Raw genomic sequence first — 14,084 nt, 5'->3', positions numbered from 1 at the left:
AGCATTACATTATTTTGGCTGAGTTTTCAGCATGTTCTCCTCCATAACTCCAACTACTATTCTGTTAAATTATTTTAAAATTTTCTTTTTCAATATGTTGTCTATTAATCCACTGTTTCCAGCTATACTCTTCCAGGGTGTATCCCCATCTATTTCTTAATATTAATCATTTCCAACATGTGTTAAATTTAATCTCAGTTATTACTTCCATCTGTATACCTTATTATACAGGGCAGCCTGCAAGGGCAGGCTGAGGATTTTGCACAGTATCTGCACGATAAAATCACTCAGATTCGGGAAGGCTTGGACTCTGACTGGGTAGATCCTGGCGGGGTGACTGAGGCTGGTCTTGAGAATGTTACCTGGGATGAGTTCGACCCTGTGACTCCTGAGGACGTGGACAGGATTCTGGGGAGGTTAAATGCAACCACATGTTTATTGGACCCGTGCCCCTCCTGGCTGGTACTGGCCACCCGGGAGGTAACACGAGGCTAGCTCCAGAGGATTATAAATGCTTCTCTGAGTGAGGGTTCCTTGCCTCCCGCCTTGAAAGAGGCGGTGGTGAGGCCCCTCCTCAAGAAGCCTTCTCTGGACCCGGCTGTTTTGGCAAACTACAGTCCGGTCTCCAACCTTCGCTTTGTTGCGAAGGTTGTGGAGAGTGTGGTTGCGCAACAGCTCCCACAGTACCTGGATGAAACCGTCTATCTAGATCCATGCCAGTCCGGCTTCAGGCCTGGGTACAGCACGGAGACGGCATTGGTCGCATTGGTGGATGATCTCTGGAGGGCTCGGGACAGGGGTTGTTCCTCTGTTCTGGTCCTGTTAGACCTCTCAGCGGCTTTTGATACCATTGACCATGGTATCATGCTGCGCCGGCTGGAGGGATTGGGGGTGGGAGGCACCGTGTTGCGGTGGTTCTCCTCCTATCTCTCTGACCGGTCGCAGTCTGTGTTGGCAGGGGGGCAGAGGTTGACCTTGAGGCGCCTTGCTTGCGGGGTGCCGCAAGGGTCGTGTCAGCACTCAAACTTATGCTCTCTTCCAGTGCTGTCATGAAGACCAGAAGCGCTGAATTATTGCTGAGATGAACTTTTACCTAGTTTTCTGCATGCAAGAGATTGGGGTTTCTGGGGGATGAGGGTGGGGGTCACATTCCTGTGAGAAGTACGTGCCAGGACGGAGAGATGGATTGGCTAATGGCCAATGAGAAATCGGGTTGGAGAGCGGAAGAGGAGGGGGTTGGAAGGAGGGGCCAGTTGAGCTGCAATTAGCCTCAGAAATGTCGGCTATCTCTGTTCTTACTAAAGAATGATTCATTAGAGACTGCGCTTGAAAATGAAACTTATTTTAAGACAGAACCGAAACCTGACAGGTCGGTCCTCTCGCCGCTTCTGTTCAACATTTATGTGAAGCCGCTGGGTGAGATCATCCGTGGTTTTGGGGTGCGATGCCATCTGTACGCTGATGATACTCAGCTGTACATCTCCACCCCAGACCACCCCAATGATGCCCTTGAAGTGATGTCCCAGTGTCTGGAGGCCGTGCGGGTCTGGATGGGGAGGAACAGGCTTCGGCTCAACCCTTCCAAGACCGAGTGGCTGTGGATGCCGGCGTCCCGGTATAGCCAGCTGGTGCCATCGCTGGCTATTGGGGGCGAGTCACTGACCCCCACAGAGGGGGCTCGCAACTTGGGCGTCCTCCTGGACACACGGCTGTCTTTAGAAGAGCATATGATGGCCGTGGCCAGGGGGGCTTTTTATCAGGTTCGCCTGATACGCCAGTTGCGCCCCTTTCTGGATCGGGACTCCTTGTGCACAGTCACTCATGCCTTGGTCACGTCACGCCTGGACTACTGCAACGCTCTCTACATGGGGCTCCCCCTGAGGAGCACCCGGAGGCTCCAGCTGGTGCAGAATGCGGCCGCGCGGGTGATTGTGGGAGCAACGTGGTGCTCCCACGTAACACCTCTCCTGCGTGAGCTGCATTGGCTCCTGGTGGTCTTCCGGGTGTGCTTTAAGGTGTTGGTTCTCATCTTTAAAGCGCTCCATGGTTTAGGGCCAGGGTATTTGTGAGACCGCCTGCTGCTACCGATAACCTCCCACCAGCCAATACGGTCTCACAGAGAGGGCCTCCTCAGGGTGCCGTCGGTCAGGCAATGTCGGCTGGCGGCCCCCAGGGGGAGAGCCTTCTCTGTGGGGGTACCCGCCCTGTGGAATGAGCTGCCTCCTGGAATACGATTGATCCTGGACCTCCGGACCTTCCATAAAAGCCCTGAAGACGTTTTTATTCCATCAAGCCGGCCTAGCCTAAATGGTTTTTAAATTGGGATTTTAAATTTTATGGATTTGGGGGTTTTAAATTGGGAAGCTAGTGATTTAATTCTTTTTAATTATCTTAACTTTTGTATTTGTATTTTCTGCGCATGCCCCAAGATGGCGACGCCCGTCTAAATCGCGTCTAGGGATGGGCGGCTCGTGGACTGGCAGGGGTCTTCTGGGGCTGCCATGAACATCGGCAACCCCTTTCCCAGTTGGAGGAGTCTCTCCCCAGCCTGATGAGGGCTTTTTCGCCCTCCGGAACTTCGTGGCTGGGGAGAAGCGAGCGGAAGACGGCGCGGGTGGAAGAACGCCGAGGCTGAACGCCGACAGCCCGGCTGCATCGGCTCCGCCGCTTTTTTCCTCCATGCTTGACCGAGGCGGCGGCGGCCAGAGCGTTGGCGGCGGCGGCGGCGGCGGTGATGCCCAGCGAGCTCCCCCCTGACCCTGGACGCCCCTGGGGGTTTCTTTTGGATGTTCTGGGGGCGCTGGGGAACGCTGGGAGCTTGGGTGTGGCCGGCACCGAGGACGACGCTGTGGTGATGGCGGCTGCTGCGTGGCAACCAGGTTGAGGGCGGTGGTGCTGGAGAGCTGGAGAGTTGTTGGCGTTGGAGGAGAGGAGAGGAACATCAAGCCTTGACATTGAAATGGGGGAGCTGAACCCCATTGTGCTCAGGGGTTGAAGGATACATGGCTGATGTTAAGGGTTGTATGGAAAGACCTGGGATTGGAGAGGCTGGTGGACGGCTCAAGTATTGGGTCGCTATGGATGGCCTCCCCCCCCTCCCTTTTTCTGGCCCTGTTATCGGCCTATTGGCCAATGTGGACTTTCTTCCCCAGAGCTTGGGACCTGGCTCTGTCTTTCGTCCTGTCTCCTGGCTGTATGGAGGACAAGGCAGTTACGGGAGGATGGATGGAGCCAGCTCCAGACTTCGTTCGCCACGGATGGGACTCATCTTTCCAGGGCCAGGAAGCCCAAACCACCGTGAGAGGGTGGTTTTCGGACTTTTTCTGACTTTTTCCATCTTGCCTTGATTAGGATGGCCAACCACCGTGAGAGGGTGGTTGGATAGTTTCCCTCAGCTGGACTGAACGTGAGGACTCCTACCCATTACCGTGATTAACTTAGTCTTGCTTCCTGGACATCTGAAACCATCATTAGAAACCCCTAGGCCATGTCTAGGCCAAACTTGTATTATCACTCTAGTGTTAAAATGTATTCTAGGGCAAAGCTTCTTGCGCTGCGAGATTCCCCCCTCTCGCAGGCCTGGCCCTCTATGTTATCGAGGGCCCACCTTAATGATGGATCTTGGGACCCCGAGAGGTGGCATGTCGCAAAAAGGGGATTGAGGGGTTTTTTAAAGACTTTTTTAAATAGACTTTTAAGGGGTTCTGGGGGTGGGGGAGGTTATGTGGGTTTGGGGGAAAACCCACGGGGGTTGCAGACCAGTCCGGTTGCTATTAATGGTGCCATAGGGGGTGCGGACTCTGGGGGAAAGGGGACTGTTAGAATGCCCTCTAGTGAGGGCTTCTCTATTAACACGCTGAGTGGGAGGGGCAGGTATGGCGGGAGCAGTGGTTTTGGGGTGGAGTTCCATCAGTACGCTGATGACACTCAGTTGTACATTTCCACCCCAGACCATCCCAATGATGTCTTGGAAGTGATGTCCCAGTGCCTGGAGGCCGTGCGGGTCTGGATGGGGAGAAACAGGCTTCGACTCAACCCTTCCAAGACCAAGTGGCTGTGGCTGCCGGCGTCCCGGTATAGCCAGCTGACGCCATCGCTGGTTATTGGGGGCGAATCATTGGCCCCCACAGAGAGGGCCCGCAACTTGGGTGTCCTCCTGGATGCGCGGCTGTCCTTAGAAGGGCATATGACAGCCGTGGCCAGGGGGGCTTTTTGTCAGGTTCGCCTGATACGCCAGTTGCGCCCCTTTCTGGACCGGGACTCCCTACGCACGGTCACTCAAGCACTCGTCACTTCTCGTCTGGACTATTGTAACGCTCTCTACATGGGGCTCCCCTTGGGGTGCACCCGGAGGCTCCAACTGGTGCAGAATGCGGCTGCGCGGGGGATTATGGGAGCGACGGGGCGCTCCCATGTGACTCCTCTCCTGCGCGAGCTGCATTGGCTTCCGGTGGACTTCCGGGTGCGCTTCAAGGTGTTGGTGATCACCTTTAAAGCGCTCCATGGCTTAGGGCCAGGGTACTTACGGGACCGCCTTCTGCCACCAATAGCCTCCCACCGGCCGGTTCGCTCCCACAGAGAGGGCCTCCTCAGGGTGCCGTCGGCCAGACAATGCCGGCTGACGACCCCCAGGAGGAGAGCCTTCTCTGTGGTGGCACCTACCCTATGGAACAATCTACCCCCAGAGATACGAGTGATCTCCGACCTCCGGATTTTTCGTCGGGCCCTAAAAACTCATTTTTTTCAGCTAGCCGGTCTGTCCTGATTTTAGGGTTAGTTTTAAAATTTTAATATTTATTTTAATTGACAAGTTTTAAATTATGAGCCAAATTTATAAATTATTTTAACTTTATTTTAACTGTGATGTTTGTATAGATGTTTTTTATCTGGCTGTTCACCGCCCTGAGTCCGAAAGGAGAAGGGCGGTATAGAAATTCGAATAAATGAAATGAAATGAAATGAAATGAAATGAAATGAAATTTGTATGTTTTTTAATTTTGGCTGTTCACCGCCCTGAGTCCCTTCTGGGAGAAGGGCGGTATACAAATTAAATAAATAAATAAATTAACAATTAATCATAATTATCACCCACCATTTTGTTATCAAATTAAAACTAAAACATGTTACATTAAATTATGCTTTTATGAAGATATCACTTTTAGTCACCTTAACTTCCCACTTCTATTTTAATTATCTTTTATTTTTTATTTTCTATCTTTATTATACCATAAGCACTTTTTGTTTTTATTTAAAGCTCACTTAAACTTTGAACCATTTAAACAATTAAGCATTCAAACATTGCTATCTGATTTATCTGTTTTGCTTCTTCATTTCCTTATCTGTCCATAAGCATTTCAATTCAAAGTCAATACTTCCATGCTTAAAACTCTGCATATCCTTTTTAATTCTATTGTAAAGTCTGTTTTCAGTAAAATCCATCAGCTTCTCCACTTCCGTTCCTGTGCCAGACCTTTTGTTGCTGCACCAGTTAGTTAAAAGTTTATTAGTTCCATTGGGTTTCTTCTTTCTTTGTAAAGCCATTAGAAGACAGAATAGGAATCTCCAAAGTTCAAAAAACCATAGTTCTTTTCAAAGTAATCCACAATATGTAACAAGTCAAATAGGTTCTTTTCTGGAAAAAACAAGTTTCCGCAATCAACACTTTCACTTAGTCACAGCTTCAATCGCCATTTTGAAACATTTATGTAGCTGTCCGTTTAATCTCTTTGTCTGGCTTTTAAAGATGCCAAATCCTTAATTATCACTTTTCTCTTTTCCAAAAGTCAAATCCATTTCAGTTTTAACAAGAAAATTCGAATATCCAGCTCCATTTGGTTAATAAGCAATTCATTCCAATCAATCAGTGCTAAAGTAAATTTCTTAAAGGGTCTTTAACTCCTTTCCTTATTCTGCAAGATCTTCAAGCCCCTCAGATCTTCAGCCGCTAGGTAAAGCTGGGGGTCTTATTTGTAAATATCCTTATTCACATGTTGTTTCTCGCCTGGGTTGGTGTCACTCACCCGGCTCTGAAGCACATCGTCCTTTCTTCCTTCCTCCTGTGCATTTCTTGTCCCAATTTGTCGCGGCTTTGTGGCAGGCGCCATGGCTGCCGTCCCCCGCCGCTGACTCAGAGGGTTGCCTCCGGCCTCTGAGGAACTTGCCTGTTCCTCTCAGCCACCCAAGGGGTCCCTCTCTTTCTCCTGTCCCTTCAGGACAGGATCGGTCCACAGACCTGTCAGCGGTGGTTTGCCAGTCGGGGTTTTTGCGGGGCTCATCAGAGCCCCGCTATTTCCCTGACTCCATCGCCACGACGCAAAACCGGAAGTCCTCAAATATATTAAGATAAAGATTGAATTAATAAAAAATAAAATTAAGAAGAATGTATATGATTAAGAATAGAAAAAATAGAATTTGAGGTTGAAAGAAGATACTGTTTAGAAAAATAAGAATAGAAAAATTAAGATTTGATTAACAAATATGGAAAAAGAACACTTTGGCAGAAACTGTAACCAAGTAAAATATATTTGGATATGATGAATTATATATGATATGATATCAGGGGTGAAATGCTCGCCCGATCCGGTAGCGATGGCGGCGGGTGGTTCGGCGAACCGGTAGCAAAAATCCCTGCACCTCCCCCCGCATGCCGAGCTGAGCTGTGCAATCATCAGAGGCTGGGTTTTTTTACTTTTAAAAGCATTTTTTCTACAACCTCTTTGGCCGAAAAAATGCTTTTAAAAGAAAAAAAAAAATCCTCTGATGATCGCGCGGCTCAGCTGGGATCGTCAGAGGCTTTTAAAAGCAATTTTTCCTGCAACCTCTTCGGCCAAAGAGGTTGTAGAAAAAAAATGCCTTTAAAAGCCTCTGGCGATCCCAGCTGAGTTGCCTGATCGTCAGAGGCTTCTAAAAGCTTTTTTTTCTGCAACCTCTTAAGGTTGTAGAAAAAATGCTTTTAAAAGTAAAAAAAAAGTTGGCCACACCCACCCAGTCACATTACCCCCCCAGCCACGCCCACAGAACCAGTAGTAACAAATTTTAGATTTCACCCCTGTATGATATGATGTGGTCAATACTCTATTTCAAAAAATATGTGGGTGTGTATTGGGGGGGGGAAAAAACCAATAAAACTTGTCAAAAAAAAAAAAAGAAAGCCCAATAGAGATACACTTTATGCTAACAAAAAGAAAACAAAACATAAAACTGCAGCTTCAACTCTTACCTTTTAACTTGGAGCGCACCTTGTTGGCTGTCTTCTTGATGTCAGCTGTGAGGTCCTCCAATTCCTGCTTGGTTTCTGCAAGATGAATAACAATAAAACGATGCTGAAGCTTAAAAACCAAAGAAAACTATGCGGGTCAGGTCAAGAAGACATCTAATCCAGTGGTGGGTTCCACTTACCTTCACTACCGGTTCGTAACTGTGACCGCGCGCGCATGCCCAGACCATCTGTGATGATGTCCAGGCGGGTGGGCGGAGCCTCCCGCTGCCGCTACCAGTTTGCGGGAACCGGGGCGAACTGGTAGAAACCCACCACTGATCTAATCCAGCATTTTGTGTCCCACAGTGGTCAATCAGGTACATTCAACTCACAAACCTGGTACAGAGAGGTATCCCCTCTTTCGTTGACACTCCCCAAAACTTGGTATTTAAGATATGCTGCCTATGGTGCTGGAGGTAATAAGCAGCCATCAAGACAAGTACCCTCTAAAATATTCTCCTTTTAAAAGCACCTAAACTGGTGGCCATCACTATACCTAAAGGCAGAGAACACCAGTTTAAGCATAGGTAGTCCTTAGCTAATGATGGTCATTGGGACCAGAATTTCCACTGCTAAGTGATGCACTCATAAAGTCCAAATTCATGTGACTGCATCACTATGTAATAGCAATCCTGACAGTCCCCACTGTTTGTTAAGTAAGGTTTGCAGGTTGTTAAATGAGGACCTCCTAGCAGCTTCCTGCCAAATTCCAACGAAGTCAATGAGAAAGTTGGCAGGAAGGCGCAAGTTCCAGGCAACTCACAAGGAGACTGACAGGCAGATAAATTGCTGCTTCCAAGCTGTGGGAGAGCACAGGGGTGTGCAAGGGGCTGTTGCAACAAAACACAAGGGCAAGGCTTGGGGTGACTTCTACCTGGTGGGGGAGATTTACCAGAGGGACTTGCAATCTTCCTGCTGGCTTCCCCACTGCTTTGCTTGTGGGAAGCTGGCAGGGAAGGTCACAAATATTGGTCACATGCCCGGGGACTCTGTAACTGTCATAAGTGTGAATCAGGTGCCAAGCATTCGGATCATGATCATGTGACTGCTGGCGTGCTAGGACAGCCGGAACTTTGAGGACCGGTCATAAGCGCTATTTAAATTATGAACAGTTGCTGAATGTGTGATTGTTAACTGAGGACTAATAAAGGAGAATATTTGTAACTCAGGGTTGAAATGAGGGATCCTTGGTGCTCTCTGAGGACTAGCACTGATGATGTTACCTAGTTTGGGTAATGAAATGTCTGCAAGAAAACAAGCAAGCTCAGAGAGCACCAAGGATCCCTAACTGAGGACTACTTGTAAATGTTATTATACAAAGGTCTGCCCTTTTACTGATTCTAAATCTCCAGCCTAAAGCTTCTGTGACACCATTGCTAGCCTTGTGAGAAGAGGAGAAAAAGCTCCCCCCTCCCTCATATTCTGCATGATGTGATACTCCTCCATTGTGTCTCACCTTACCCACTGCCTGTGTTCCAAACATTGCTGTCTTTCCTTGAACAGGAGCTGTTCTAGCTCTCTAACCCCACCGACTGTCTTTTGTGGCCACTTTTCCAGCAGTTTGGAGAGATGGTTGAAATCATGGCCTTACACATGCAGTCCATACCTCCAACCTCCCACAGGATATAGTGAGATATACTGGGCATTTCCAATGTGCATGTATGAGCAGCTGAGGACGCATATGCAAGGGCCGCTAAAGAGGCTTTCACTCACTCTCATCTGGGTTGGGGGCAGCCAAGATGGCGCTGTGCTGTTTCTTCACCAGCTCCACATCCTCTGAGAGCTTTTCAATGCAGCCACGGATTTCCTCTACCTGGACAGGGAACACAGAAGTATGTATCAGATACAGATACAGATTAACAGAGTTGGAAGATACCTTGTAGGTCATCTAGTCCAACCCCCCACCCAGCAGACCCTACACCATTTTTGACAGATGGCAGTCCAGTCTCTTCTTGAAAGCTTCCAGTGATGAAGCTCCCACTACTTCTGAAGGCAAGCTGTTCCATTGGTTTTTTTGTTCTCACTGTCAGAAAATTTCTCCTTATTTCCAGGTTGAATCTCTCCTTGTTCAGTTTCCATCCATTATTCCTTGTCTGGCCTTCAGGTGCTTTGGAAAATAGCTTGACCCCCTCCTCTCTATGGTAGCCCCTCAAATATTGGAAGACTGCTATCATGTCTCCCCTGGTCCTTCTCTTCACTAGACTAGTCATGCCCAGTTCCTGCAACCATTCATTGTATGTTTTAGCCTCCATTCCCCTAATCATCTTGGTTGCTCTTCTCTGCACTCTTTCTAGAGTCTCAACATCTTTTTTATAGTGTGGTGACCAAAACTGGATGCAGTACTCTAGATGTGGTCTTACTAAGGCTTTATAGAGTGGTATTAGTACCTCCCTTGAACTTGATTGTATCCCTCTGTTAATGCAATTTGGGATTGCATTGGCTTTTTTGGCTGCCGCTGCACACTCTTGGCTCCTATTTAATTGGTTGTTTACTAAGACTCCAAGATCCCTCTCACAGTTACTGCTATTAAGGCTGTATTAAGGCTATTAAGACTTAAGTTATTAAGTCTATATGTGTACTTTTGGTTTTTCTTGCCTAAGTGTAAGACTTTAGTTTTCTCTACATTGAATTTCATTTTGTTAGATAGGGCCCAGTGTTCAAGTCTGTCAAGGTCCATCTGGATCTTGAGCCTATCGTCTAGGGTGTTGGCTATTCCTGTCACTTTAGTATCACCCACAAATTTGGTAAGTTCCCCTTCTATTCCCTCATCTAAGTCATTTATGAAGATATTAAAGAGTACTGGGTTTAGGACAGAACCTTGTGGTACCCCACTGCTTACTTCCCTCCATGTAGATGTAGTACCATTAAGGACTACTCATTGAGTATGGTTTGTCAGCCAATTATGAATCCATCTGATGGTGATGCTATCTATCCCACTTTTTTCTAGCTTACCAAGAAGTAGGTCGTGGTCTACTTTGTCGAATGTCTTGCTGAAGTCTAAGTATATTATGTCCACAGTATTTCGCTGGTCTACTAATTTAGTCATTATGTTGAAGAATGAAATAAGATTGGATTGGCATGATCTGTTTTTAACAAACCCATGCTGACTTCTAGTTATTACTTTACTCATTTCTAGATGTTGGCAGATCTGTTTTTTTATTATCTTTTCCAGTATCCTCCCAGGTATTGATGTTAGGCTGATTGGTCTGTAGTTTCCTGGGTCTGTTTTTCCCCCTTTTTTGAAGATGGGAACCACATCAGCTCTTTTCCAGTCCTCTGATAGTTCTCCAGTGCACCAGGATTTTTGGAAGATGTGGTACAGTGGTTCTGAGATGACATCTGCCAGCTCCTTTAGAACTCTGGGATGTAATCTATCAGGTCCTGGTGATTTGTATTCATCAAGATCAGACAGGTGTTCTCTTACCAATTTTTTGCTTATTTTAACTTTTATTTCTAGCCTGTCTTTTACAGTTATGTTTTTGGTAGGTTGGACTATTGTTTCTTTTTGCGTGAAGACCAATGCAAAGAACGAGTTAAGCAGCTCTGGTTTCTCTCTGCTGCCTGTTACTTCTTTGCCGTCTTCTCTCTTTAGTGGACCAACTGTTTCCTTGATTTTTTTCTTGTTATTTATATGTTGGAAGAAACTTTTTTTGTTATCTTTGACTTTTCTTGCAAGTCTTTGATCATTCTGAGCCTTTGCTTTCCTGACTTCGTCTTTGCAGATTCTGGCTATCTGCTGATATTCTGCCCTAGTTATGTGTCCTTCTTTCCATTTTTTGTACTTGTCCTTTTTGTCTTTCAATTTGTCAGAGAGATCTTTGTGCAGCCATGCTGGTTTCTTCTTGGATTTCCTGTTTTTCTTTTTCAGTGGTATTGTGCTGGACTGGGCTTTCATGATCGTATTTTTCAGAGTTTCCCAAGCTTCTTGAGTTGTTTTCCCCTTTAGGATTTTCATCGAAAGAATCTTTCCCAAGTTCTCTCTGAGTTTGTTAAAATCAGCTCTTTTAAAGTCTAGGACTCTGGTATCATTGTGTTCTATTGCTTGTGTTTGTGTTGAATTCTAGTATGACATGGTCACTCCCACCCAAGGTTCCTGTGGTCTCAACTCCCTCTATCACTTAATAAATCCAAGATGGCACCGCCGATGGCTGCCTCGGTGAAATGCTCTCTAATGGTTTCTTTATTTTTTATTATTCTCTGTGATTTTCTACGGATTTCATACTCACAAGACCATCTGCTAAGAATTAAGTAATGTTTCTTTAAGGAGCAGCTTTCTGTAACCTCACCCCCCCCCCCCGTCTTTACAAACGTGGAGGAGATTCTAACACAGGAAAAAGCAAATTCCCCGGAGCTAGGGATCACCAAAAAACAAACAAACAGAGGAAACGGAGATAAGGTAAAAGGGCAGGAATTTTGAATAGACTAAGGAATAGGGGGAATAAAAAAACCTCGCTCCCTTCAGTCTTTCTGACTAAGTTATGTTCACTTGCTAATAAGATGGATGAAATACTCCTTTTAAACAGATGCAATTCTGATTTTTACAACGCAGCTGTCCTATGCTTTATTGAAACCTGGCTAAATGAGGAAATTGACGACAACAGTATGCATATACCAGGGTTTCAGATACTAAGAGCAGACAGGATTGCAGGATCATCAGGTAAAAAGAAGAGAGGAGGTTTATGCTTATATATCAACAACAGCTAGTCTCAGGATATAACTATAATACATAAATATGTGATGAAAACAGAGTCTTTACTTATCAACTGTAAACCATTTTATTCTCCACGAGAGTTTCCCTCATTTCTCCTAATTGCTGTGTATGTTCCTCCACAAGCTTGTGTAAACAAGGCATTACGAACTCTAGCTGACCAGATTATGGAGGCTGAAGCCAAATACCCAGATTCACTGGCCATTATTCTAGGTGATTTCAACAAAGGTAAGTTAAGGAAAGAGCGTCTAAAATATTTTCAGCATGTCAATTGTCCCACTAGAGGCAACAATACTTTAGACCATTGCTACACAACACTGAAAGATGCTTATCGGTCATTACCACTGTTAGGATATGGTGTAAGCCTAACAGGTTGTCCAGGCCATATATATGTGTGCTATAACTTTAAATGAGTTCTGTAACTTTAAGATGTAATGCTGAGTAATTGTACTGTTGAGTCATTGCACTGCTGACTCCACTTATCTTAAGTGAATAATTACTAGTGTAAACTGTATATAAGTAGAGAGCCGAGCTATAGTCATTGTTGGTTGACTTGTTGGTTGGAACTGTTACCGTTGTGTGTGAAGGAGCTCTCATCGTGGATGGATCTGCTACCATCGTGATTTGTTACCAGCGTTGAATTGCTGTTTATTACCTACTGCTATTTTGTGTGGTAAGAAGATTTCTGTAACTTCGGACTGATTTGAATGGCTAAAGACTTGGATTGACTAAAAAGACTATGCAATTGTTTTTCACTCAAAGTAAAAGCTTTGTTAAACCAGTTTGTATGTATTGTATTCATTGCTCTCAGTACCGTTTCTCTGTGCACTTGCTCTGCTGGTTGGTTAACACACCAATATCCTTAACATTGGTTATGGGCCCAAAACTAACTAGGATTGTTCAGAGCAAAACTGAGAGTTAATGTGAATAATACAGAAAGCTGTGTTTGTGAAATTTAATCCAAGTGAAGATGGCACAAGAACAGTTATCGAATATTTCCATGGTAACCCGGCTGGATGGAACAAACTATGTATCCTGGTCTACAAAATGTAATCTACTTCTGTGTAGAGAAGGACTTTGTGACGTAGTAATTAATCCACCAGATGTAACAACATGGAATCCTGATGACTAATCTTCTGCGCATGCCCCAAGATGGCGCTGTCTGTGTGAGATACGCCCGATGATGGGACGGTTTCTGGTCATTTGGGGGTCTTGGGAGCTGACTTGACCATCTGCGGCTCCAGCCCCGGTTGTGGGAGTCTCTGCCCAGCCTGTTGAGGGCTTTTTCGCCCTCCGGAATGTCATGGCTGGGTCGGAGCTGACGCGAGAGTCGCCGCGGGAGGATGGTGACGGCGGCCTGGGTGTGGCAGCCTTCTTCAGCGCCGGAGGCTGCGGAGGCTGGAGCGGCGGCGGCTGTGGGTGCGGCGGCGGCATGGAGCGGGCCCTCCCCTCCCAGGCCCTGGATATCTTTCCGGTGGTCCAGGGATATGCTGAGGGGCCGGGTTCTGGATGGTGTCGACGGTGGCAGCTGAGGCGGCAATGGCAGCTGTGGCTCGATGGCGAGACGATGGCGGTGGCAGCCTGGTGCTTAGCAGCAAAGGAGGGGGGGAGATATGGTCAGCTTGTTTCTGGCCTTACCATCTATACCATCTATACCAGGAATAGACCATCTGACCTGGGGGCTGGAGTCTGGAGGCGGGAGATACGATCAGGGGGATTTATGAAGTTCTGGGAGTTGGAGAGGCTGGAGTGCGGCCAAAAAAACTGGTCATCTGGTTGCCTCGGTTGGTCTCTCCCCCCCCCCGGTCTATGGCCTGGTCTCCGGCTTCCAGCCTCCAGATTGTGTCCAGCTGCATGTTATCCCTCCCTTTTGAACATCTTCTCTCCCTCGGGTTTAATATCATCGTGCCTCTATGGTTCGGCTTCCTTTTTCATCTGAGCCCCCAGCTGGAGGGAGTCTGGGCAATTGTCATGCGGGAGCTGAGGGAGCTGCTGCCTTTCACCAACGGAGGAATAGACTATCTGACTTTCCTGAGCCATTTCCATCTGGGCTAGCCACCGTGAGAGGGTGGCTTGGATCCTTACCTCCGATTTTGGTGAAATGACACGGGACTCCTC

The 14,084-nt window shown here is 46.9% G+C and overlaps 1 protein-coding gene across 1 annotated transcript in view; it reads right to left on the bottom strand.

Annotated features, from left to right (window-relative positions):
- The window catches only part of STX1B (syntaxin 1B), a 190,891-nt gene that overhangs the window by 93,054 nt on the left and 83,753 nt on the right, over nt 1-14,084 (bottom strand). Inside the window, exons 3-4 of the mRNA XM_070944798.1 lie at nt 8,972-9,071; nt 7,220-7,294 (exon numbers count right to left, since the gene is read on the bottom strand). Of these exons, the coding sequence (XP_070800899.1) occupies nt 7,220-7,294; nt 8,972-9,071 (175 nt within the window). The remainder of the gene's footprint in view (nt 1-7,219; nt 7,295-8,971; nt 9,072-14,084) is intronic.

The sequence above is a fragment of the Pituophis catenifer genome, unplaced genomic scaffold, assembly GCF_029215685.1.
Source record: "Pituophis catenifer annectens isolate HBS135680 unplaced genomic scaffold, rPitCat1.0.hap2 SCAF_5, whole genome shotgun sequence".
In the NCBI taxonomy this organism is placed as follows: domain Eukaryota; kingdom Metazoa; phylum Chordata; class Lepidosauria; order Squamata; family Colubridae; genus Pituophis; species Pituophis catenifer.
The sequence above is the reverse complement of the archived record's forward strand: the minus strand, read 5'-3'. Positions and strand labels throughout refer to the sequence as shown.